Raw genomic sequence first — 25,788 nt, forward strand, 5'->3', positions numbered from 1 at the left:
CACTCTCCTAGGTCTGAAGGACCTTCCATTTTCTGACTTTCTCCTACACCTGCAGCCTGATCCTCCCATATATGATACCTTATATAGATCAGGCTAGCCTTGAATTCACGTTGTAGACAAGGATGACTTTGAACCTCCTGCCTCAACCTCTGAGCACCAGGATTAGGAATGTGTTCTTTATTACCGAACTACATACTCAGCTCTTGAATTCATTTTAAGTGAGATTTAAAACACAAGAAAATTTCACTATATGCTTTGATAAACACTTTCCTGCACTATCCCCTTGACTGTAAAATAAAGGTGTTCGAGCTTTAAAGAATTCCTCTTTCTCAAACAAGAGAGAGAGCATCTTTCCGGGGGTCCTATGTTTCCTGGATATGACTGACACCTGTGGGGAAGTCATCTTCAAGTACTACACAGTAACCAGTAGTTGAATAAGCACCAGTTGCAAACTCTCCCTCCTCAGTGTCTGGGATGTCATCCCACACTCCTCCCTTATTTTCTTATTACATTACATTCTGGGATGTGGTTCAGCTCTGCACCTGTTGTACTCTGGACTTGACAGTATCTCTCAGCTGATCACTTCTTGTATGCGGCCTCTTCCAGTTCACTTACGCTTCCAGAAAGCTGCCATCTGAAGTGACCCAGACTTTCACTCCAACTCACACATCTGTCTTCAGTCACTGCTGAAGCCTTTACCACTGCTTCACAGAGCTCTTAATGAGTCTGTTTTATGTTTAAATGCTATAAAATAGAAAATTAAAGATCTTTGATTTCTCAATTAAGGAATCACATAAGTGAAGCTGTGCTATCCCTTTCATACTTTATCTTCTAATTATAAGATTGGGCTGTTTTTAAGCAGGGAGAATGAGAAGATTTGAGACTCTTACAGAGACATTATTTCAACTTTTGCTTTTATTCCTTTTTCTGCTTTGCTTTTATTCCCACCTCACTGTGATTTCCATTTACAACCAAGAAACCTGAAATTATCTTTGCTGATGAAGAAGAAGCTAACCAGTGTGGTTCATACATTTCTGAAAAAAAAAATGAGAAAGTTTAAAGGGGACTAGGCTGTCCCACATTGCTAGTAACTGACAACCTGGCTGCCCTTGCCTCCCCAGGCATATAACTCAGCACAGGCCACCCAGTTAACCCAGCCTCCCTGGGGCCTCTGCTGGCTCCCAACAAATCCTTATTCACAGTTCATAAATTTTTTCTAAGAATGGATTCTAACTTCTTTAAACACACACAAAAATGTTAGTGTGCCTGCAGACTATGAAAACAAGAAGGAGACCATAAGAGGAAGAAAAGAGATAATGAGGAAGAGGAATAGAGGAAAACAAAAGGACACATGTGACATGAAAATGCTATGGAGGCTGTGGGGAGAGGGAAGAAGAGGAAAGAATGGAGAATCAACATTGGAAATGTCACAATGAACCCAATTAGATAGTTCTCTCATTACTGTGACATAATACAGGCCATAAGCAATTTAAGAAAGGGAAGGGGAGTTGGCTCACACAGCAGTGCAACGTTACACATGGTGAGGAAGTCATGGCAGCTGGCACTTGAGGCAACTGTTGCTTTTTGTCTGCAGCTGGGAAGCAGAGAGAGGAATACTGAGGCTCAGCTCGTGTTCTGCTTTGTTATTCAGTGCTGGACTCTGCCATTTTGTCCATTTAGATAGATCTTTCCACCACCTTTAACTCCATCTAAACATTCTGTCACAACCAAAAGCTTGCCTAGATTCTGACATATTGATGATAAATTTTAATCATCAGGGTATATGCAAATGAAAAGATAAGTAAATAAATCCCTGAAGATCTAGGAATGTCCTGTGAAGACAACTTGTCTCTTATGTTTCCATATTTTAGCGAACACTAATGTCCTGTACGGACTTCCTTCTCTTCATTCAGCATACCATATACCTTAGTGTTCACTGTTATATATAGTACTATAGATATCTATATTCAGTGTTATCTATAGTACTAAAATAACACACACATTCAGACACACTCACACATCCACACACATACAAACACACACTTGTGTACTCTTCAGCATGCCAGACAACAATGGACTGCACACATGGTAATAGTTAAATGGAAGCATAGAGCAGCTTTAGAACTGAAGGCCTAGGATCAGATCGAATGAGAGGAGGACTTCCCCTATCAGTGAACTGGGGGAGGGGCATGGGAGGAGAAGAGGGAGGAATAGTGGGATTGGGAGGGGCTGAGAGAGGAGCTACATCTTGGATACCAAGAGAATAAACTGTAATTAATAAAACAATAAATAAATTTAAAAAAATAAAAAAAAATTGAATCTCCCTCCCGCATTATTTTCTGAGTTATAATTAATCAAATTTAGAGGATAGAGATGTGGTTCATCAGTCTTCTAGCCAGATCCTGCAATCCTCAGTCTCTAACTTCCAAAACTGAAATCACAGACTGGCTGCCATATCCTCTCTACCATGACCTTCTTGCTTGCATAGCTGTCACCTTTATTTTGGGATCATCACAAGAGCCAACCCTGATCTATTTTTAAAGAGATTTTTAAGAGTTTGATATAGAAATACATACTATTGTGTAGCTTCCTACAGTATTTTGTACACTAATTGCTGCAGAATTTTATAACCTAAGCACAACCAAAGCAACAGACAGCATCCACCCCAAAGTTACGAACTGGTCCATAAGTAAGTGAAATATCATATTTAATGGTATAGCATTTAGACAGGCAATGTAACAAGCTGTACCTTCTAGAACTGTATAAGGCCACTGTGTGGAATCCATTCTGCAAACTAATAGGCTGGGAAGTCATTTTTCAGATGGCATTCCCCAAATTAAACAGCTCATGTAACTATAATATAAATATATAACTATACCCACATGTCCAGAAGGGTATGCATCTATAGTTTCAGATCTTACACAAAGATATAATGATGAGAGAAGGAACACACACAAACAGAAGAGAGAGAGAGAGGGAAAAAGAGAGACAGACACACTATACTCCTAACACCATGATCAAATGCCTGCATTAGGCATAGTAGGAGTTGGGACAAGAAGAAGTGAGCATCCACAGAGCTCAAAAATCACATGTTGATTATCACCCTTAAATGATTTATATTTTCCTATGAAATAATTCAAATCGGCCAAAATTCCAAGTTGACAACTCCCTTTGCAAGTCTGTGAGAAAGGTACTGTTAGTAGGAGTGAAATAGGCTTCAGGCCTGTGATTGATAATTTGGCATTATGGAGGAAGGACATATATAATCCTTCACCTACAAAGCACTTTTGGGGGAATTCTTAACCTACAACTGCAATTTCAAGTTTATGAAACAACATATGCCTTAATGTTCTAGCTTATTCATTGTGATTCCAAAATAATATCTCTCTGAAAATTTCATCAATTGTGATTTCATGAAGTCAACTGTGATACAAATTTATAATTGAATTTTTAGCAATTGATAAATGAATAAACTATATGATGGCCTGGAAATAGAAGCTTTGGGTTAGATAAGACAGAATGCTGAATGGTAAAACCCATAATACAAAACCGTAGGTGTGTGGCATACATGTGTGTCTGTTTGTGTCTACATGAGGATGAGAGCTACCTGCTAGCAGCTGAAAGCAAATGTAAACCAAAGACAGGGCTAAGAATGGGGTCTTCACAAGACTTGTCAATTTCTAATATTTACACTGAAGAAAGTACAAGGGCTGAGACATGTGTATAGAGCCAGCTAACTACTTGGGTATAGGTGGGTGATCACTGAAGTTTAGTAGTTTAGGACTAGACTTGAAAATACAACAAGATATTTTCTGAAGTAAATATATTCCAAACATTCTTTTGGACAGCTGTTTAGAAAACAAAACAAACACCAACAAGCTGAGGGCTCTATTAAGTAGCCTTCCCTCTTTGTAGCATATATAAACAATGAGTTTGTCCTTTAAAAAATAATCAAATGTTGTTTGTTAATAATTCTGTGTAATTCACGGGTAATGGATTTTATGTAAGATGCTTATAGTTCAGAAAGCATTGCTTTCTATGACACCCCTATTGCCTGAGACTGTTACCTTGCAGAATGGAAAAGATGGCCATTGTTTGGAAAAGTATTGGCTCAGATCCCCCAAGATCAAGTTGTCAGCACAAAGGAGATCTCTTTGTCCCAGAGGGACAGAGGGCATGGAATAAGAGACAAAGACAGGAGATAGATGATGAGGGATAAGGGGAAGAGAACAAAGGAGAGGGGAGGAAAGGAGCAAGGGAGAGGGGTAAGGGGTCTTGGTCCCAGGGAGAGGGGCAGGAAAGGGACTGCCTCTGGATAGAGAGGCACATAGAAAAAAATAGCAGTTTATAAATGTACCAGGGAAACCCCATGTTAGGATGAGTTGCTTATTTTATGTGGGCCTGTTAATTACTTGAGCCAAAGTGAGGTTTTCACTGGTGGATTTCAATACATTGATACCTGTACCTTGGTGGTCAGCCTCAGGAGAAGGAACTGGTCAAAATAAAGGGAATAGACCTTGGGGGATAAATTTACATATAATCTAACAGTTTTTAGCAAGGTAGAGGCAACTGGGTAGCAGGGTATGGCCTGCCAGAGCCAAGCTGGCCACCATCATGAGAACTCTGGGGTGGATAAGGAGCTGTGTTTAGAGATCAGTGCTTGAAACAGAGACACAGCTCTGGGGAACTGAGGCAAATATTCTCCACCAGATCCAAGAAAGAGACCAGAAATGAGCTTTTTCTGATCCTAATCTAGAAACCAAGTCATCTTTTTTCTCCCTATCTTGGGAGGCATGCCTCTGCTAAAAATCTAGTCATCATGGTAGTGCCAAGCAATTCAACAGGAAACAGCTACCAGGAAATGGGAAGGGTTCTTGATCTTCTCTATATTATCACCAATGCTCTCCCTCTAGACAACAGTGGGATCCAGGGAGCATGTGTAGAATGAGAACTGTGATAAATGAATACACTCATACAGCAGAGGCCTGGGGTCTTCTGTTATGTCCAGAAGTAAAAACAGTAGCATATACCATATAACTCAGGAAGGAATAGGTTGTCATTTCATAAATACTTGCTAAGTTATGCTGAATAAAAAGGCCAGTTCCACAGGAAACACATTCCCCACCCACAGCTTTTTGCCTGGGGCTAACTTTATTTAAAGGGGATCCTTGGAGGGAGAAAAGTCAGTGTTGAATGAGGGTTGGATGAAGTTCTCATGTTGTGCTAGTTTTCTGTCACTATAAAACACCTAATGTAGTTAATCTGTGAAAAGAAAGGGTTTATATGGGCTAACAGTTTTGGTCCACAAAGTTTAAGACCCATTGCTTCTAGGTCTGTGTCAGGAAACTTTGTCTCAGAGGAGCTGCTGATGAGCAAAGTCATTCCTGTGAACTCAACAGGGGACAAAAAGATGGCAGGAGTTGTCCCTCACAATCTCTTACGTGCCCCCGAATTGGAGGATTTATTTTCTTGTGGTAGCACCTAGTGGTGCTACCCTGGAGGCTAACCTTTAAGGCATGAGCTTCTTAGGGACAATAACTATGCAGACTAGAACTGGTGCCATTAAATCTGCATGTTGACTATTGGTTATATGACATAAAAGAATCACAAGAATGTCACTGCTTAAGAAAGACCCTGGTTTTTGGAGAAGATAATATCCGAACTCAGGAGTCAATTTCCCCATTTGTGTGTGTGTGTGTAAGCCAGCAGTCCACTACAGGTCTCTTTCTTGGCCACAGTCCAACTTGTGGTTTGAGGCAAGGCCTCTTAATTGACATGATCTCACTGATTGAGTTAGTGTGTCTGGTTAGTGAGATCCAGAGATCCGCTTGTCCAGTGCTAGCATCCCAAGCATGTGCTGTCCTGTCTGCCTTAGTATAGGAATTTGCAAGATCAACCTCAAGTCTCATGCTTGTGCAGCAATCACTTTCCCAACTCAGCCATCTCCACAGTCCCCATTAGACAAGTTTTAAATTAAGGATAAGAGGCAGAGAGCTGTGGTTTTTTTATATAAAACAGTATAGCTGCATCTTCACCATGACATTGTAAGAAGGGTAACTTTTTCAGGGCTGGGCAAGCTGAAGTGACATGGTTGTAAAGAGGAGCGCCAAGGCATGTTAGCTGCAGTGTGGCACATTTGGCAGAAGCATAGCTGAATGTAGTTGAAGTGGAGAAGGACAGGGCAAAGGTGATATATGACTGTGAGGGTGAGTCCCATGTATCAACCTGGCAAGAATACTGCGCCCAGTTATCCAGTGAATCACAGATCTCAGTGCAGCTATAAAGGTGTTTTGTAGATGAGGCTAAAATTTATGAGCAGCTGACTTTATTTAAGTGAAGTTATGCAGAAAATCTGGGTGGGCTGTCTGCAGTCCTCAGCAAAGCCTGAAGCATAGATGAGTCGTCATTGAAAGAAATATTGCCTAAGAGCTCAGAGATGGCTCCATCAGTAAACTGATTGCTGAGAAGGTTGAATTTCTGTCTCAAGAATCCACCCAAAAAGCTCAGTGTGGTGGCATGAGTTTGTCATCCTAGTGCTGCAGAGGCTGACACAGCGAGGGGCTCAATTACCTGCCAGCCTAGCCTGGTCAGGAAGTTCTGCCCAGGGAGAGAGCCTTTAAAAAAGAAGAAGAAAAGAAAACAACAACAACAAAAAACACTACGGAGACTGAGATAAATAAACTGAAATATATACACCTAAACAAGAAAAACAAGAAAGAGGACTCAGGGTAAGATGACCAGTCCTCACTTAGGATGACAAATGGGATGGACATTGGATGTAGAATAAAACAAGTAACAGCACAAGAACCTACCACAGAGGGCCTCTGAAAGACTCTACCTAGCAGTGTATCAAAGCAGATATTAAGACTCATAACCAAATCTTCAGCAGAGTGCAGGGAATCATATGAAAGAAGGAGGAGTTAACATGACCTGGAGAGGACAGGAGCACCACAAGGACCAAATATATCAGGGTGCAAGGGTCTTTCATGAGACTATTTCTCCAACCAAGTACCATTTATGGATATAACCTAGAACCCTTGCTCGGACATAGCCCATGGTAGCTCAGTGTCCAAATGGATTTTCTAATAAGGGGAACAAGGACTATTTCTGATATGAACTCAACGGTGAACTCTTTGACCCCCCCCCCACACCCGAGGGAGGAGCAGCCTTGCTAGGCTACAGAAGAGGACATTGCAGCCAGTCCTGAAGAGACTTGTTAAGCTAAGGTAAAATGGAAGGGGAGGTGGTCCTCCCCTATTAGTGGACTTGGAAAGGGGTAGGGAGGATATGAGAGAGGAAGGATGGGATTGGGAGGGAATGAGGGAGGGGGCTGTGGCTGGGATACAAAGTAAATAACCTGTGATTAATATAAAAAAATAAATAAATTTAAATTAAAAAAACACCATTATGGACAGTTCCTGAGGAAAAGACACAAAGTTTCCTCTGGCCTACATACACACAGATGCAAACACATGCACTCACTCATATGTGCATCCACACATTTACTCACAAGCACACTGACACACATATATACACACTCACATATCACACATTAACACATGTGCACACTCATACACAGGCACATGTGGACAAACACATATGCATGTGAATCGACAATTGGATGCGCATGCTGATACACACATGCATGCATACAGGCACACATATAGTCAAACACACATGAGCACAAAATAACAATTCATTCTTGCATATGTACTCTCACATACACGCACTCACATGGACATACATGCACACACCCACACTGCACTGCTAGAAAATAGCTTAAGTTCCCGTCCTGACCATCCAGACTCCTTTCCCAACTACAAGTCTTTTCGATTTCAGACTTGCTTAATCAGCTCCTACAACCACTTACTTCAATTTATTACACTAAATCTTTCACTATATCTTTCAGCTAGCTGTTCCCCTTCCTGGAATCTGATTGGTATCAGTGGAGCCTATCAGCTCTCATCCTCTTCAGCAATAACTCCAGATGATTCAAGCCAGTCTCCTTTTACCTGCCCACTCCATCCAAGTTCATGTCTTCTGAATTCTTGATCCTTCCTTATATTTTCTGACTGGTAAGATCACACCTATGTTATAGAGTGTAGCAAAACTCACATGCAATTTCTTCCTGTCTAGCTCTTTCTCTGTGTTGAATATCTACATGTAGGTCATATATTTTATTCAGCTTGATTTTTCCATGCATAACCTTACATTCTTTCCAGTGTGTATTATAGCATTCTCCTCCATAGTCTTTCTATTCTGAAGCCTCTGACTTTAGAAATCAAGTCTTGAATTACTTGAATGTCACACACAATTTTTAGTCTAAGGTTGGGATCAGCATAAACACTTATTTGTATCTGACTGATATAAATGTGTGTTGCACAGATGAGTGAACTTAAAAGAGGAGATATCTACAGGAACATGAGATGGATGAAAATAAATGGCAGTGGAAGCCTAATGTAAACTGAGAAAAGACAGAGTGCAGGATCAATGGTGATGAGTGATGTGGAAGTCAGCTACAGTGATGATCACACTATAATGAAATGCAGACTCCACACTAATTAATAGAAATAACAGGAGTTCTTTCTTCTGTTAAATATTTCTTATGCATAGTTCAGGAACTGTCCTTTCCACCAGCACAAGCCTCCCACTGCAGGGAGAGGTGTGACGGTTGTGGGAAAGAGTGAGAGACGGAGAGGTAGGCCAAGACTAAGGCTGTGCACTGTTTTGCAGATGAGCAGAGTTCAGTTCCCATCAACATCTTGGTTTTCTAATAGTTTCCTATAACTCCAGCTTCCAGAAAACTAGCAGAGTCATTCCTCTGGCCTCTGCAGGCACCTTCCCTTACATATATGTACACATAAACAGACAGATAATTTGAAGATAAAGTAATTCTCCAACTTTTAAAAATGATACTTTTCTCAGTCTGATGACTCCTGGCAATTTTGTGAGGAGGGCTTCAATGGCAGGTTCTCTCTAGTAGAACAGTGAGAGCCATGTACAACTAATGAAAGCAAAGGATAGATAGATTTCACCTCCAAAGAGCTGCAACTGTTCCATGAGAAACATAAAGGTTGCCCCTGTTACATGGCAGACAGTCCTGAGAATACCAGGTGCAGAAACATACAAAGAATCACAAACTCAGAGATCCCATTAGACCCAGAAGTCAGCATCTCATACTAACCCACAGGAGAGCAGAAATGTAGGCAAGCAGGGTCTGCGGAGAGACGCTGTGTAAACTCTAGGGTAGAATATAACTTAGTGTTACAGCATTTGCTTAGGGTGTGCCAGGCCCAGCCTCAATCCCCAGCGTCACCGAAAAGAAATCTAAACTAGCAATGACTCATCATTTAAGAGCACTGTTGTTCTTCCAGGAGACCCAAGTTTAATTGTCCCATTCACTCTAGGAAACTCACAACCAGTTTCATGGATCCTGATGCCCTCTCTTGATGGCACCTGCACTCATGTATCCACACACAGACACATACAAATACACATTAATATACCTTAAACAAATGTAAAAATAAATAATGACAAACTTTCAAAGATAAAAATAAAAATAGTATGTCTTCATCATAGACACTACATCCACTATCCTATACACTTAATCTACCATCACATTACAAAAGAATCATGGTTGTGTTGTTGCTATTCTTATATGTAGAAAAGACAGAAAGCCCACATTCAATGTGGAATAATATCCTGTTATTACTAGAACTGAAATAAACCCATTGGTTTTCAAACACGCTTCCCTTTTCATGATTATTTTTAATAGAAAAGGAAACAAGTATGTTTCCTTTGTGTGTATGTGCACACGTGGAGGCACATCCATGTGTACATGTGTGCTGAGGCCAGAGGAGGATATCAAGCACCTTTCTGTAACTCCATATCTTGTCCTTATTTCCTTCAACATCTCTCACCAAACTAGGAGCTCAGCGTTTTGTAGCTGGGCTAGCTGGCAAGTAAGACTCAGCAGTAATTCTTTGTCTCTGAAAACCCCTCCTCCTTCTTTAGCCAGCACTGGGGTGAGAGCTGCACATGAAAGTGTCTGGCTATTCACGTAGGAGTTTCCGATCTTAATTCAGATCCTCAAAGATGTGTGCCCAGCACTCTTCTCCTTGGAGTCATATTTCCAGCCATCATTTGAATATCTCCCAATGATGTCACTAAGCAAAAAGTACCCATGAAGTAGACCACAGGGAGCATTTTATTCCTGTGATGGCTCCTAACTCAGGGATCTTCTGTTTGCATGTACACAGCTATTTCTCCACTGGCATAACATTTAAACAACAGGCAGTAATGAGTTAAATTGTTAGCAGACAGAAAATCCTTGTTTTCTTTTCCAGCCACAGTGACAGTAGCATCAGTGAGGCAGGAGCTAGAGGATGATTGGCAAGGTCTCAATCATTGCATTAGTTCCAGCAGGAAATCTTTGCTTCTGCAAACTGAATTTGACAACCACTCTGCTGACAGACCAATAAACTCAGTTTCATGTCCTGCTATGGCAGGGTATGGTTTTATTTCTCTTTTATGCTCTCTACATATATTTATCCAAATGTCCTATTTATCCTAAAGTCTTCAACTTGGAAACTCCTACAGCTATATCAACTGGAGGAAGATTTACAAACCCCTTTGAGAATTCATGGGACATAGCATGGAGAAATTTAAGATACACGCTTTGAAAGAAAAGCTCCTCATTCATATAGGCCAACAGCAAAGCTAATAATATGCAATAAGATAATGAAGAAGGAGGAGGAGGCCTAACACTTGGTGAAGTGCATTCCTTACAAGCATGATGGCCTGAATTTGATCTTGAGAGCCCACAGGCAAAAAGTTGTGTGAGAGCCCACAGGCAAAAAATTGTGTCTGCCTATGGGCCTTTTAATCCTAGCACTGGGAAAGCAGAGGCATGTGGACCCCTTATATTCACTGGCCAGTCAGATCAATCTGGTGGCATTTCCTACAACAAAGAAGGTAGATGGCACCTAAGTAATGGGACCCAAGGTCTCCAGCCTCCAAATAAATGTTCTTATCTCCATACATTTGTACACACACACAAACACACACACACTCAAATACATGTATGGATACATACATGCATAAATACATATGCATATACATACATACATGCATACATACATACCAGTTTAGTTAATGAAAACTCACTGAACAATCAGAAGCAATACAGAGATATAATCAACATAACTTTAAGAAAAAAACCAAAAATGTAATTTATAAATTACCCCTGGGGATAGAATACATCAAAGTAAGCTCTGCAAGCGGGAGAACCCCAGAACCAACTAAAACCTGGGCATAACCATGCTCAGTTATGTGTCTCTGTGATCCAAGTTAATGAGGGTATAGATACAAACAGATCCGAGAGACTTGGTGACTATCCAGTCTACATGAAAAAGTGAACTCTAGATTCAATGAGAAACCCTTCTCAAAAATAAGGTGAAGAGGGGCTGAGGAAGGCACCCAGACTCAGCCTCTTGCCCCCACATCAGTGCATGTGCATACACACACAGGTACACACACAGCAAGAGAGGGGGGGAGAGAGAGAGAAAGAGAGAGAGAGATATGCCTTTTTGCACATACACACATGGCCATATACACATGTCTAGCCGTGCATTCACAAACAGACATGTACATACTGGTAATTTACCAACAATTATGAGTCATGCCCAGAGTGTGATGTAGCCACAACATTCAGGCTTTTTGTCCTACTTGGTTTTGTGACTGAATGTCCTTGGAGCTCTGTTCTAAACTCTTCTCCATCTGATCCTTTGCCTTTGTGTGAAAAGAACACTTTCTTTGCCTGCCCCTCCTCAAGGTTGCAGTGTGGACAATATGATGTAAATGCAGGAAGCACAAGAAAAGGCTATGATCAAACTTGTCAGGGAGATTTCACACCCACTGACTCATGAATTTATCTCAATAGCAGTAGGGGCGGATTCTATTATTTTTCCCTTGAGTGTGGCAGCAGTACGGCTCCAATTAGTAGACTCACTTGTTACAGGTCACGGAGATGAAGTATTAGAAAACTTCAACATGAGGAGAAATACTTTCTGGACCTTTTTTTCTGATCTACGTAGGCAATATAACGTTGCATCATTCAAATTGAACAGACTGGAATTTATTTACTTGATTGACGGTTCCATTAATGGAGCCAGTCATACTTTAAAATGAAATTGATAAAATATTGATCAGCATCAACACATCTTTTTACTCTTCAGTACTCTTTGATTGTTCCTTCTCTAGTTTGAAAACCTTTGTAATTCACATCTGTGAACAGCTTCAAGGGCAAGAAGCATGAGCATCAGGAAGCCGGGACTCTTAGAGAAACAAGGTTTCTGTTTGGGGCTGGTTTGCTTTTAAAAGTTAACAAATAAATAATTGAGGGAGTCCTTAGTGTTTTCTGAACCATAGACAGATGGGCTTTGTGAGTTATGTAGATACCGTTCTGTGCAAGAACATCAGAAAATGGTTTAAGAACTGGGCAGTGAGGGCACGAGAGAAGGCTCACTGAGTAGGAGTGTTTCTTGTTCAAATATAAGCACTTGCATTTAAGTTCCCAGAACACAAATAAAAAGCCAGGCATGGCACACATGCACCTGTAACATTAGCATGGGGTCAGCTACAAGAGGATCTATGGTGTCTACTTGTTGCCAGCTTCGATCCAGCTTTAGTGAGAGACCTTGTCTAAAGGGAATAAGGTAGAGAGTGATAGAAAAGAACATCATATAACCTTCTGTGGAGTGTGAACCCACACACATATGTACAGATGGCAGATACATGTGCACATACATACATAAATACACACAGAGAGAAAGTGAGAGAGACTCATAAAAATAAAAAAGAAGTGGACAGTGTGGTTGTGACATAGCACATATAAACATATTTACAGAGAGATATAAAATAGTCCTTTTTAATAAAACAAACTCATAGCCCAAAGTATATTCATCAGGAATCATAGAACAAAATAAATCAACAAGCTATCTAAGAATCATAGAACACAAGAAATCAACAAGCTATCTAAGATCATGGGTGGCAGAGATAATCTGAGCTCTGTCTGGGATTCTTCCACTGATAAACACACTATGACAGTCTCTCATCAACACTGGGTAATTTATGCTGGAAAGCTACTCCAATAGTCATAAGTTTTGTTCATATAGGAATGTCAATATTTAGTTGTCTATTTCATGAGATTTGTGACATTTGATGAAGGTGAGTCTTCACATGTAATTGGTGGAATTTAACATACAAATATCAGATCCCAGATATTGTGCTAGTGGTTGTGTGTGTGTGTGTGTGTGTGTGTGTGTGTGTGTGTGTGTGTATGTATGTATTCCAAAGAGTATCTGTGCAGAAGACTGTATTAGAGTAGAGGAATGGAAGTTGTATGAAATGAAGTCATCGTTTAAAGGAAAATGTTACCTCCAGCCTTCATCTTTTTGGATCGAAAGGGAAAATAAACTTCACACGTTGTGCTCAATGAATGCACCTTCCAGATTGTATCTTTCAATATTTTTAATTGACTGCATGAGTGTGAAAAGAATACCACTATGGTGTGCATGGCTGTGGATATGTTTGAATGTGGACATCATGGCACACAAGGGGAGCTTACAGGACAACATCAGATTTTGACCTTAACCTTCCACCTTGCTTAAGATAGCATAGCTTTGTTGTTTTCCTACAGAGGAAGTAGCAAAACCTCTCTGCTCTGTGATGACTGTGAAGTCTGAGAGCCAGAGAGCTTGATATTCTCACAGTCAATAACTACTTATTGACCACCCAAAGCAAGCTGCACTCCATCAGACTTGAGAGAAGAAAGCTGACATCCTTTTGTAAAGCTGAAAAACGACCTGAAAGACTTTGTTAGGATGTCAGCAAGCTACACTGTGAGGAGATCAGAGGAGCTTGAGATGTGGTGGAGAGATCCTGAATGTGCACTTGTGACAGTCACTGGACAGATGTGAAGAAGATCAAGGACAGCCACTCCACAGGAGGCAGACAGAGGCTGGTATACAACTGTTCTGTAACTTAGTAAAGCAGCTCGGTACTCAACACAGGACTACTGAAACCAGCCATGCTTCAAAGAACACATATTGAATGAAAAAAGGACAGCTTTATGAGAACAATCATTCTACTGTGTACCAGTCATCTGAAAACAAAACAAAACAAACAATCAAAAAATACTACTTATCTGAGACTCCCCAAGAGCACAAACGGTAATGAACATTTCAATATTCAAGAGGTTAGCAGAAAGGCATGGTAAGTAGTTTTATCCATGAAATGATACTGGCAGAAAGGAAAAAATAAAGCCACAGAAAAGAACTGTGAAGTATGTACAGTCTTAAGGCTTTTGGTGAGTTGGAAGCATGAAGCAAGATCTTTGAAATCACCCATGCCCTTTGACATAGTGCCATTTCTGAGAAGTAATCATGTAAATAATACAACAATTCATGGTGGTTAGAAGATGGATCTTCTGTAAATGCTTGCAGTGCACAAGCACAAGAGCCTGAATGTGGTCCTGAGTACTCACATTAAAGCTAAGTGAGAGTGCTGTGTGCCTGAAATGCCATAGCTAGGTATACACAGGCAGATCCTAGGATCCTTGCCACCCAGCCAGTGCAGCAAAAACTGTGAGCTCCAGGTTAGATGAGAGGCCTTATCTCAGAAAAAAACAGAGAGAGAGGAAATTGACAACTGAAATCAGCCTCTGGCCTCCACACCCACTAGTATAAATGAGTACACATGCTCACACATTCATATACATCCACACACATACCATGAAAATAAAACACATTTTGTGAACCATGTCATGTACCTTTGATGATTCTTTTCCAAATGCCATTACTCTTCTCATGCCTCCCATCATTAGACCACCCCCTTCCCAAACAGTTCACTTCTACTTTCATGTCACCTGTATATATGACTTGATGCATCTAATACAATCTAGGATCCACCCATGAGAGAGAATGGCTTGACAATGGAATACTAATCCTACTCGATAACTCAAACACTTGAACATCAGTATATTTTGCTGAACCTTTCACAGTAGCTAAACTACAGAATCTTTCTAGAGGTCTGCCAACAGAGTAACAGATAAAGAAATGTTAGTTCATTCATATGAGGAAATTATGCCAACTGCAGTAAAATGGATATATCTCCTTTGACATGTCCCAGCCCAGTTTCCTTCCTCCATGTCATCACTCTTTCTATCATCAGTGTTCCACTCCAGCTCCTGGGATTCTTTAGTGATTCTTCACAGGACACCATTATACCTTATGAATCTACTTGTTCCATTACTCTAAGAAACATTTTTATTTCTGTTTTTCTTCTATAACTTGGCCAAGATCAGCACAGGACTTCAGTCTGAAGCTTCCCAAATGCCTAGCATTCACAGGTAGTCGTCCATGCTTATGGGCAATGTTCTGGTTTTGCGATTTCACTTCTCATAGTCTGAATGCATTTCACCTCCCACTGGGACTGATACTAGGGCAGTATCTGGTCAATGGAAAGTGAGCAGAAGTAATACTCAACCACTATCCTTTGAATAAAACAAAGGCTTGCTTCCCTTTCATGTGTTTCCTTCCCTTAGTCATAGCAACATTCAGATGAAGACATCCTTGTCATAAATAGGACAATGGAGGAAGAAGTTCTGCCAGTGTATGAGGAAATTTGTGGCATAGCCATGTTGTAATTGTAATATGATGTGTCTCTCATAATTCCGTGTTTGAACACTTGGTCCCTGGCTTGTATTGCTCTCTAAAAAGGCTGTAGGACTTTTTGGAGGTAGAATCTCACTGGAGGAAATGGGTCACTGGGGGCAGGACTTAAAGTTGTATAGCTTTATGTCATTTCCTCTTCATTTTCTGTTTCCTGAGTGTGGTTACAATTGATCTGTCAGGATTTTTGTTCTTTCTATGTCTTCCCCACCTGTTTCCATGTCTTCCTCTGCTGTGATGGACTGTACTCTTCTGAAACTCTAAATCCCACTCATTTTTTTATTTTAAGTTGTTTTTCTGATGTTTGTTTTTATCACAGCAGCAGGAAAATAACTAAGACAGACATCATACCACTTGTCCCGTGGATCAGAGATATATATTAGTTATTTGTTGTTAGATACAACTCAAGCCCTCAAACAATGCCATTTGTTCCACAGCTTCCCTATGTGCTTACAGAACCATTTTCTCTTTCACTTTAGCATATATCCAACAAAACTTTGTTTGCCCTATTCCCATATACTCCACAAAGATATGGCTTGGGCCCATGCCTTTTCTCTGCCTGCTTCAGCATTTGAGACATTACATTCTATTGAATAATTCATGCTAAATGAATAAACGTGCCTACATAATACTGAATATTCACGGTCCCCACATTGATTTCCTGGGGTTTTGTCCAGACCCTGTGGGTACACAGTGTATGTACTCACAGTCATGACAGGTGGCTCCCGTGTAACCAGTGTCACTGCAGTTGCAGTAGAAGGTAGTCCAGGATTGAGTGCAGCGTCCTCCATGTTCACAGTAGTTTGGCAAACACCTGATGGGAGGGAGATAATGCAAAAATAGTAAGCCAAGACAGTTGAAACAGAGAAGCAAGCAAAAACTTTATGAGCAGCAACGGGAAACAAATCTGCTAAAGTCATATTAATGTGAGAGTTAAACGATATGAAAACCATACAGATGTGCTTGCACTATGAGGTAGTGGGGATCTTAGAGCTGCATTTTACCTTTGAGTTAAAGTTTAAATGCTACCGGACAGAGAGTTGAATGGAAGTAGGAATGTTTCATAGAATGGTGTGCTTACTGTGGCACAAGGCACAGAAGGATTAGAACTTTACATTGGAAACTCCTGTAGCTTTTTAAAGGAAGTGAAAAAAGTAACAACCCTGGAGATTATTTTTTGCCCTTCACTGGGAGATGGCCAGGAAACTATCTTAACCCACAGAAATGGAACACGGCTTAAAGATGAAGAACCCCCTAAATTAAAATGCAAGGAAATTCTATCATTTCAGAAAGCACCAAAGCCATCTTGAAGACTTTTACTAGTTATGACAAACCAGCATAGTGTCCTTTCAACAAAATCTAAGTAAGGCACTTCACCCCCCCCCTGCCACCCTCACTCATCCCTCACACACACTGTAGAATAGATCTGCTTTGAAAATCCTCTGCAGCAACCTTATCCTTTGTACCCCGCCATTGGTTGCTTCTGAACACCTTCTTTTTAGGTATTTTTCTCATATTGTGGGTATGAGTGCTTGCCTACATATTTATAAATGGACCACATGCTTGTGGACCTGATATTGGAAGAGGCCTGCAAAGGGTGCTGGCTCTGCTGGAAATGAATTTACAAATAGTCATGAGTCAGTATGTGGCCAAGTTAACTCTCTAGGTTGACTTCTGACCTGACCACTTCTTTTCCTGAGCTCACTTTTCTCAAGACTACCCTGAAGCTTCCTACGTCATTCCCTTTCCTGCTATTTTTACCTATGCAGATTCAGTGAGTCCCAGTTATCACATGCCAGTTCTTGGCAGCCAACAAAGTGATTATTTTAAAATTTTCTTTTCATTTATTTATTCACTTATTTAATGTATATAAATGTGGTAGAAGGGAGCACCTGCCGCATGGGATGTGTGAATATCAGAGGACACATTGAAGGAATCAACTCTCTCCTTCCACCATATAGGTCTCCGTAACTGAACTCTGGTTATCAGTCTTTAGAGCAAGCATCTTTAGCATCTTAGCCACCAACGGCCTCAAGAAAGCACTTATGGCTTTCTTATCTTTCAAAAGATTCTTACCTATTCTTATCTTTCAAAAAGATAAGCAAAGAAAGGTAGGCAATGTCTTTTCTATGTTTCTTTTAGTTATGTAAAGAAAGTTGCACGTAGTCTGATTTTGGTGGTTTACACTAAGGAATTCAAGATCCCAAACATATGTTATGGTCATGACTTCATGCATATGAAGAATATAAAAGAGACAACAGAAAAAGATCTGGTGACCTGCAGCATGCTGCAGAGGAAATGTGATGAGTCCTGGTGTTATTTATGCTTGTAGTTTCTGTTGTTCCCCAAGGCCTGTTCGTACTCCCAGACTTTCTTGGGGACTTCGATAATGTGTGTTACAGTCTGTGAGATAAACCAAGAATTCTCCAGGAAAACATGCATTTCCTTCATATTAGCTGGATTTGAATCTCTGTTACTTTGAACTAACATGAATTTAACTTTCTTTTGGTAAGTCTCCTAGGTCCTGGATAAAATACCTTAATCAGTAGTTCTTGCCCTAAGAACAAGAAGATCTGAGCCCAGTCATCCAGAATCTGTGTATATGATAGAGCATGAGGTAATGCCAGAGCTGAGGATGCAGAAACTTTCAAATCTCTCATACTCACTGGCTAGCTAGTCTAGTCTATTTGGTGCTTTCCAGACCAGCGAGACATCTGTTTTAAAATCAAGGTGGATGGTGCCTAAAGAACAACATCCAAGAGCATCCTAGGACCTCCACACGCACTGCTACACAGAGTGCATCTGCACATATACCTATACAAGACATACATACTACAGCATTATATTATGAAAACGCCACTGAACCATATTTTTTATAGTATTCACATTAAAATGTTTTCAATGCAATATTCTCAAGTCCTGTTGGATACAGAGGGAAAAGGCTTAGGGCAAGCTATCAGAAATACTGTCCGTCCAAACACATCTTTAATAAGCCTCATACATACCTTGAACTAGTGTTAATAAACTCAATTTAGCACTGAAAATGTAAGCAACAAAGTCATTTGTCTATGGTCACTGAAAGACTCAATGATGCTTTCCTGGGAGGAAAGAACATATTTGGGAAATAGAAAAATCTAATATTCCTAGAATAACAAGCAAAATAAGTGAGAATACACAGGGCTGCCTTGGTGCAAGATACATTTGGGACCAGTACAGATAGGGTAGAAGAGGTCATCTCAATGGAGACACTTTATACCAGATTTATAAGCCTAATTTACTTATCTAAAAATGCTGTTTCATGAGTATGATTTCCATATTCTTTAATCATTTCATTTAACTGTTGTTTTATTTTCCTCTCTGTGCTTGGCACAAACTGATTATTTTAGAATGCAACACAGAAAGAGATTGTAGGTATGGAAGGAACAAACTCTGTGTGTGGAATCTCAGGTGTAAGGCTGTTAAATCAAATTGTTGTGATAGGGGTTTGGGGAGATGGCTCAGTGGGTAACACACTGCTACACAAGTGTGAAGAATAGATATCAAATCCCTGGCATCCATGCAATATTTCAGGCAAGCAAGACGACGCTCTTGTGACCTTTGTACCCAGGAGGCAGAGAGGAGAAATCCCCAGAGCAAACTGACTAGCTAGGAAATAAAATCCATTCTCCTTAGGGTCAAGTAGGAAAGTCTGACTCTAGATAAAAGTGGAGATCTATGGAGGAAGATGTCCTTGGTCAACCTCTGACCTCCACATGCTCACTCACCTGAAAAAGGTGAACCCACACACATTATGAGCAACAGTCCTCCCCCACCCCACTTATTGTGAACAGATGTGTAAAACTTCTGAACAGATGTGATTATTCAGTGCACAGTTTTCAACATAAATATATCAGCTCATTTGACTATCCAAGAGCCCGGACAAGCTAACACAGTGGAAGATCTGGCTGGCAGAGCATTGCAGATATACTGCCAAATGTCTTGTTTCTGTGTAAAATCAGAGTGAACTAGAGTTTAAGGAAGATTTCAAAGAATGCATTAGATAAGGAAGGTGAAGGAAATCAATAATGATAAAAAAATGTGATAACTCAAAAATAAAACCTTTTTCACAGTTGGAATTTTTCTGGATCCAGAGAGATGGATCACTCACTAGCTGTGCCAGCATGAGAACCTGAGGTTGAGTCTAAGACCCAGGTAAATGACCTTAGTTCTGGGGAGGTAAAGACAAGTAGCCTCCAGGCACTCACTGGCCTACCAGCAACATAAGGCCCATTTTGTTCCCAGTGTCATGATGTTATAAGGTTGATCAAAAGAAGCTGCACCATAACTTACAGAATTGTGGGCAATAGTGTAAACAAGACATTTGCCAACTGGAAATGTCACTAATATGAACAACACCTATGGTCTTGCAACACCAACAAACCTTTCTGATACATGCAGCCCCATAAGCCAACAACTTCTAGCCCTCTCATTTCTCTCGTTCTCAAGATTCTTAGTTCTAGGATATGGGAGATGGTTTGATCAGAAGAGTGTTTGTCACACAGGTATGAAGTAATGAGATTAAATCTGCAGGACTCTATGTAAAACTTGGCATGGCATCACTTGCCTATAACCTCAAGAATAAGGACATGGAGAAAAATCGAGCTCTAATGCTTGCTGGTCAACTATTCTAGACAAATAGGCATGCTCCTGTTTCAACTGGAGAGACGCTTCCTCAAAAAATAAGGCAGATCTGGGAAAAGTGGCATATTTTTAATCACTTCATTTGGGAGTCAGACACAGGTGAACCTTTTGAAGTCCCAACCTAGTCTACATTGTATATTACACCACACACACGCACACACACACACACACACACACACAATCCAGGACAAGGATAATTTCTAGTTTGGTTGTGGACAATCTATGTAAGATGAAGCAGAAGTCATAGTCCAGCCTCCTGTGGTTTCATGACATCATTGTTCTAATTTGTTGGGCTATGTTTGGTTTTTCACAGAAAAAGGGAATACAATACAAAGTGAATCAATTGAAGTAAAATAAATAGATGTGAAATAAAGTTTTACTTAATAGGGTAATGGACACCCTAAGAGAATTATGATATAATTTATGCTGTCACCTTTACTAAATCTAGAAGCACTCTGGAGATGGGACTCTGTGAATGCCTGTGAGGAGACAGCTTGTGTGAATTGAGGTGGGAAGACTCACCCACTGTGGGCAACAACATTCCTTTGGCAGAGACACCACGCCATGGAATGGAGGAAATGATCTGACTCCTAGCATTTGTCCCTCTCCTTAACCGCAGATGCAGAGTGCCGCCACTGATTTCCCAACCAACACAGACTGTACCCTTGAACTCAGTCCTAGAGTAAATCCTGTTTCTTTTAACTTGCTTTGTTAGAGACTTTAGTCATAGAAACAGGGGAAAAAACCTAAATAGCCAAGAAGCTATGTCAAGCACAGCAGAGGATGTTCACCATTTGAGCCTTTTAGAAGACTGCACTAAGAAAGTTTCTTACACTTGAAAACTGAGTTGGACATTAAGCACTTAGGCAAGCACACGTGCAGAGGACATGCTTGCTCACAACTGACTTTAAGAAGAGGAAAAGGAACCTCAGAGCCATTTGGAATTATCAGAGAGCTCTCGCTGTCTAACTTGTCTTTGACAGGACTAGTAAAAAAAGTCTGGGTGATGTCTGGGAAAGTATCATAAAAAGAGGAATTAAGATATTTGACAAAAGTTCAGCTTGCGAGTTTATCTGTAATTTGGCAAATCTCAAAATAAATAAAAAAAAATTGTCTTCCCTGAAAACTCAAATTGCCAAATAATAAATCAAAACTAGTGAGTGACTACACACCAGCAAAGTCCGAGCGTGTATCTTGATCACAATGTTTCTCCTCAAATGGCTGGCTTACATACAACCTTCCTGCTGGACAGCACCAAAAGGACCCTTCAACACTTGTGCATCTACATCCTGATTTACTCTCTATTTTGGCCTCTGCTTCTGGGATCTTGTCATGATTTTCAGTGTCACCTGTGATGCTGATTAGTTTCTTATCAACATCACAAGATGGAGTCATTTGGGAAAAGGACACTTTATCTTAATTAGATGTCTTATAGGCTGGTGCATTTTCTTGATAAATGATGATGTGGAAGGGCCCAGGACACTGTATGTTGTTCCTCCCCTGGAATGATGGTCCTGAATAATAATAATAATAATAATAATAATAATAATAATAATAATAATAATAATAATGACAACAACAACAACAGGGTGAGAAATCCATGGGAAGCAAGCCAGAAAGTGACACTCAAACATGGTCTCTGCTTCCATTTCTGCCCCCCAGTTCCTTCCCTGATTGAATTCCTTCCCTGGCTTCTTTCAGTGATGGACTGTAACCTGCCAAGAAAAAAAAAACAATTCCTTCCCAACTTGGTTTTGGTTATGGGGTTTTTACACAGCAAGAAAAATCAAGTTGCAACTTTTTTTTTCTTTTGAGAGCTGCAGAATCCTTACTTCAAAGCAATTGTCAGTGACATGCACAAATCCTGCTGTGTGTTTTGGATCCTGCCTGGCTCTGACCCTTTTTCTCTGCACCCCTGATGATATACTGGTGTGAATAACCTGGGTTTCTCACAACTGTGGTTATTGATAGCTTACACCCTTGACTTCTCTGCTCATCTACCACTCAGAAGGAGAAAATATGCTTCACTGCCTTGAAAAACAATACAGAACAATCATTTTCAGTGGATCTGTTTTCTTCAGAGAATGGAAATGGAAAAAGCCAACCAGTTTTTACTGACCTGTATTGCACCCATTTAATTCTACAAATTCAACTCTGTTCTTTCTTTTCTATGCCTTTTTCAGCCTGGTTGTCCCTGAAGCGTGTTTGGGATTCTCTTTTGTCAAACTCTACAGTATTGTTTCTGCACAGAAAACTCTCCTAGCTATTCAGACACATTCCTGACCATTTTGTGCTGCCCAAACGTCACCTTCTTAATGATGACTCTGCTCTCATGCAATTTAAAATTGTCACTTGTTGCCTCTGACTGCCTCCATTCCTCTTTCACTGTCTCATTGTTGTTTTTCAAAAATGCTTTTGTCTTTAGTATTTGCTATTTATATAATGATTTATTTTTTATCTTTCATTGTGTGTGTGTGTATCCATGTATAGGTATGTGTAAATGAGTGTAGTCACCTGTGGAGGAAGCCAGAATAGGGTGTTGGATCCTCTGGCTCCATGCTTATAGGAAGTTGTGTGCTGCCCCGTAGATGTTCAAAGAGGAGCCGTATGAACTTTTAACTGCTGAGCCACCTCTGCAGTCCTTCCTCTTCCTTTCCTTTCATTTTATTTTTTGTTCTTTTTTCCCTTCTCTCCTTTCTCATCTTCTCCCCTTCCTTCTCTCTTTCTGTATGAGTATATATGTGTGGGTACATGTGAATGTGAACTCATGCACATGGAAAGCAAACAATGACCTTGACTACTGATGCTCTTCAGGTGCTATCCATTAAGATCTGTCTGGGTTTCTCTCTTTTTCTCTCTCTATGACCCACATGTGTGCAAGTATGTATTTCTCTCTCTCTCTCTCTCTCTCTCTCTCTCTCTCTCTCTCTCTCTTTCTCTCTCTGTATGTGTTTGGTTTGTTGATTTGGCTAGCTGGTGGTTGGATGGTTTTGAATTTTGTTCTTCTGGTATTTTTTGTTTTTTTTTTTCTTATTTTGCTTTGATTTTGACACAAGGTCTTCTACTGGCTTAGAGCTCATGAAGTAGGTTTGTCTGTCTATCCTGAAGCTCCAGACATCTATCTTTCTCCACCTCTGCATTGCTGGCATTGGAAGTGTGTACAACCACATTCGGCTTATTGTATGTGAGTTCTGGTGATCAAACTCTGGCGCTCATGTTTGCAAGACAAACATTTTACCACCTGAACCATTTCCCCAGCTCTCATTCACTTATCTCTAACACTCTGGAGACTGTGCATATCTGCTTGTGAAGTTTAGGACTTGTTGTCTATTGCCTTTTAAATAATTTATGCCCCACAAGACACTGCTTATTGTCTATGACACTGCTATGGTTTGGATTTTGTATTGCAGTCCCCCAGTGGTCTGCTGTGATTGAATATTTTGTCCCTAAAGGGACACTAATAGGAGGTGGTAAAAATGTGGATTGGGGCCTGGTTGGATATCTTAGGTCTTTGGGAGTGTACTATTAGAAGCTAGCTCTCATCTAGCCTTCAGTACTCAGGAGAACACTGTTATTAGATAAGGTAGTCTAGCCTGTCCCTGCTTCAACCTATACTCACTTGCTTGTTCTCTCTGTACTCTAGCATAGCTATTTACTCCATGCGTAGTACAGAAGAGTCTTTATCTCAATGTAAACAGGAATCAGAGGGAAAGAGGGATTGCATGGGGGCTGGGGAGAGGCTTGGTGGATTGCTATGTGAGCATGGGGACATAAATTTGAATCCTTAACAGCCATGTAAAAAGCCAAGCATAGCCATACATTCACCTGCAACTCTAGCCCTATAAAAGGTAGATTCAGGAGGACCACTGAGGCTTTCTGGATGCCAGACCAGTGCTGGGCTCAGTGAGAGACCATGTTTCAAAGGAATAAAATTTGGAGACTGATAGAGCAGGATAGCCAACATCAGTCTGTGGCTCAAACATGTGAATGCATGGTGGTACAGACTCTCATGCATGTGCTCATGTAACATAAACACAGCCACAAAAACAATAGAAGGGATCAGGGGATGAATTGTTCTGAATGGAAGAGTTAAGGTGGGTCCATCAATATATCCTCCTTTGTGGTTTTGAGGGGTGCATGCATATAAGGAGTGCCTGCTTTTGACTGTTCTGGAAACTGAATTGTAACAGTGGGCTCCTACAGCCTTATCACCTAAGGGCTTATAAATTATTGCAGCAGCTTATTCGTAATAGCCAGAACCTGGAAACAACCCAGATGTCCATCAACGAAGGAATGGACACAGAAACTATGGTACATTTACACAATGAAACACTACTCAGCAACTAAAAACGAGGAAATCATGAAATTTGCAGGCAAATAGTGTGATCTAGAAAAGATCAATCTGAGTGAGGTATCCCAGTAGCAGAAAAACACACATGGTATATACTCACTTATAAGTGAATGTTATACATATAATACAGGATAATCATACTAAAATCTGTATACCTAAAGAAGCTAATCAAGAAGGAGGACCTTGGGTAAGAAGATTAATCCTCATTCAGAAAGGCAAATGGGATGGACATCGGAAGAAGGTGAAAACAAGGAACAAGACAGGAACCTACCACAAAGGTTCTCCACTATCAATGGACTAGGGAAGGGGCATGGGAGGAGATGAGGAAGGGAGGGTGGGATTGAAGGGAAGAAGAGTGGGAGCTATAGCTGGGATACAAAGTGCATAAGTTGTAATGAGTAAAAAAATAAATTAAAAAAGAAAAAAGAAAAAGTAAAAAAAAAAAAAAATTGCCCCAAAGTGGATCATAGGTAGAGTATTTGTGTTTGAGGAAAATCACAACTTCGTTGGGGAAATATTTAGCAATATTGATGTAATCTTTGTATATTTTACTATAAACAATTACATTTTTCCAATAGGGTCTAATCACACTTGATGTGTCTCACTGTCTACCATCCTTCTGTCACAGGACCAAACCCGTGTTCTTGGGTGTGTCTCACATTTTTTGTGAGTGCCTCTGTTTTTCTTAATCCTTGTTCTTAAGACTATTTCAAAATATTCATTATGTTACAATTCAGCTTTATAAATATACATTTATATTTTATAATGTGAAGTGTGTTGTGAAGTTCAGCTTATCTATTTTACCTTAAATCTCATCATCTTTAACTAAATAGTCAAGGGCAGATAATCTGAAAATCCTGATTGTTTTAACCAAACATTATTTATTTCTTTATTTACTTACTTACTTTCTTACTCAGTTAGCAGTTGGGGTGTGAGGTGTCTGGCCGTCTTCAAATCTTTCCACAGAGACTACTGGATACTGGCTTTCTTAGAAGTTTGTTTTGGCAATAAGCTCTAACTGAAATC

General features: G+C 40.3%; 1 protein-coding gene across 2 annotated transcripts in view; it reads right to left on the reverse strand.

The window, feature by feature from the left end:
• The window catches only part of LOC110560660 (contactin associated protein family member 5), a 755,447-nt gene that overhangs the window by 301,525 nt on the left and 428,134 nt on the right, over positions 1-25,788 (reverse strand). For both annotated transcript variants that reach the window (XM_060371591.1, XM_060371592.1), the window contains exon 11: positions 16,439-16,545. In XM_060371591.1, coding sequence (XP_060227574.1) covers positions 16,439-16,545 — 107 coding nt within the window. The remainder of the gene's footprint in view (positions 1-16,438; positions 16,546-25,788) is intronic.

This window comes from Meriones unguiculatus, chromosome 18 (genome assembly GCF_030254825.1).
Source record: "Meriones unguiculatus strain TT.TT164.6M chromosome 18, Bangor_MerUng_6.1, whole genome shotgun sequence".
NCBI classification, from domain to species: domain Eukaryota; kingdom Metazoa; phylum Chordata; class Mammalia; order Rodentia; family Muridae; genus Meriones; species Meriones unguiculatus.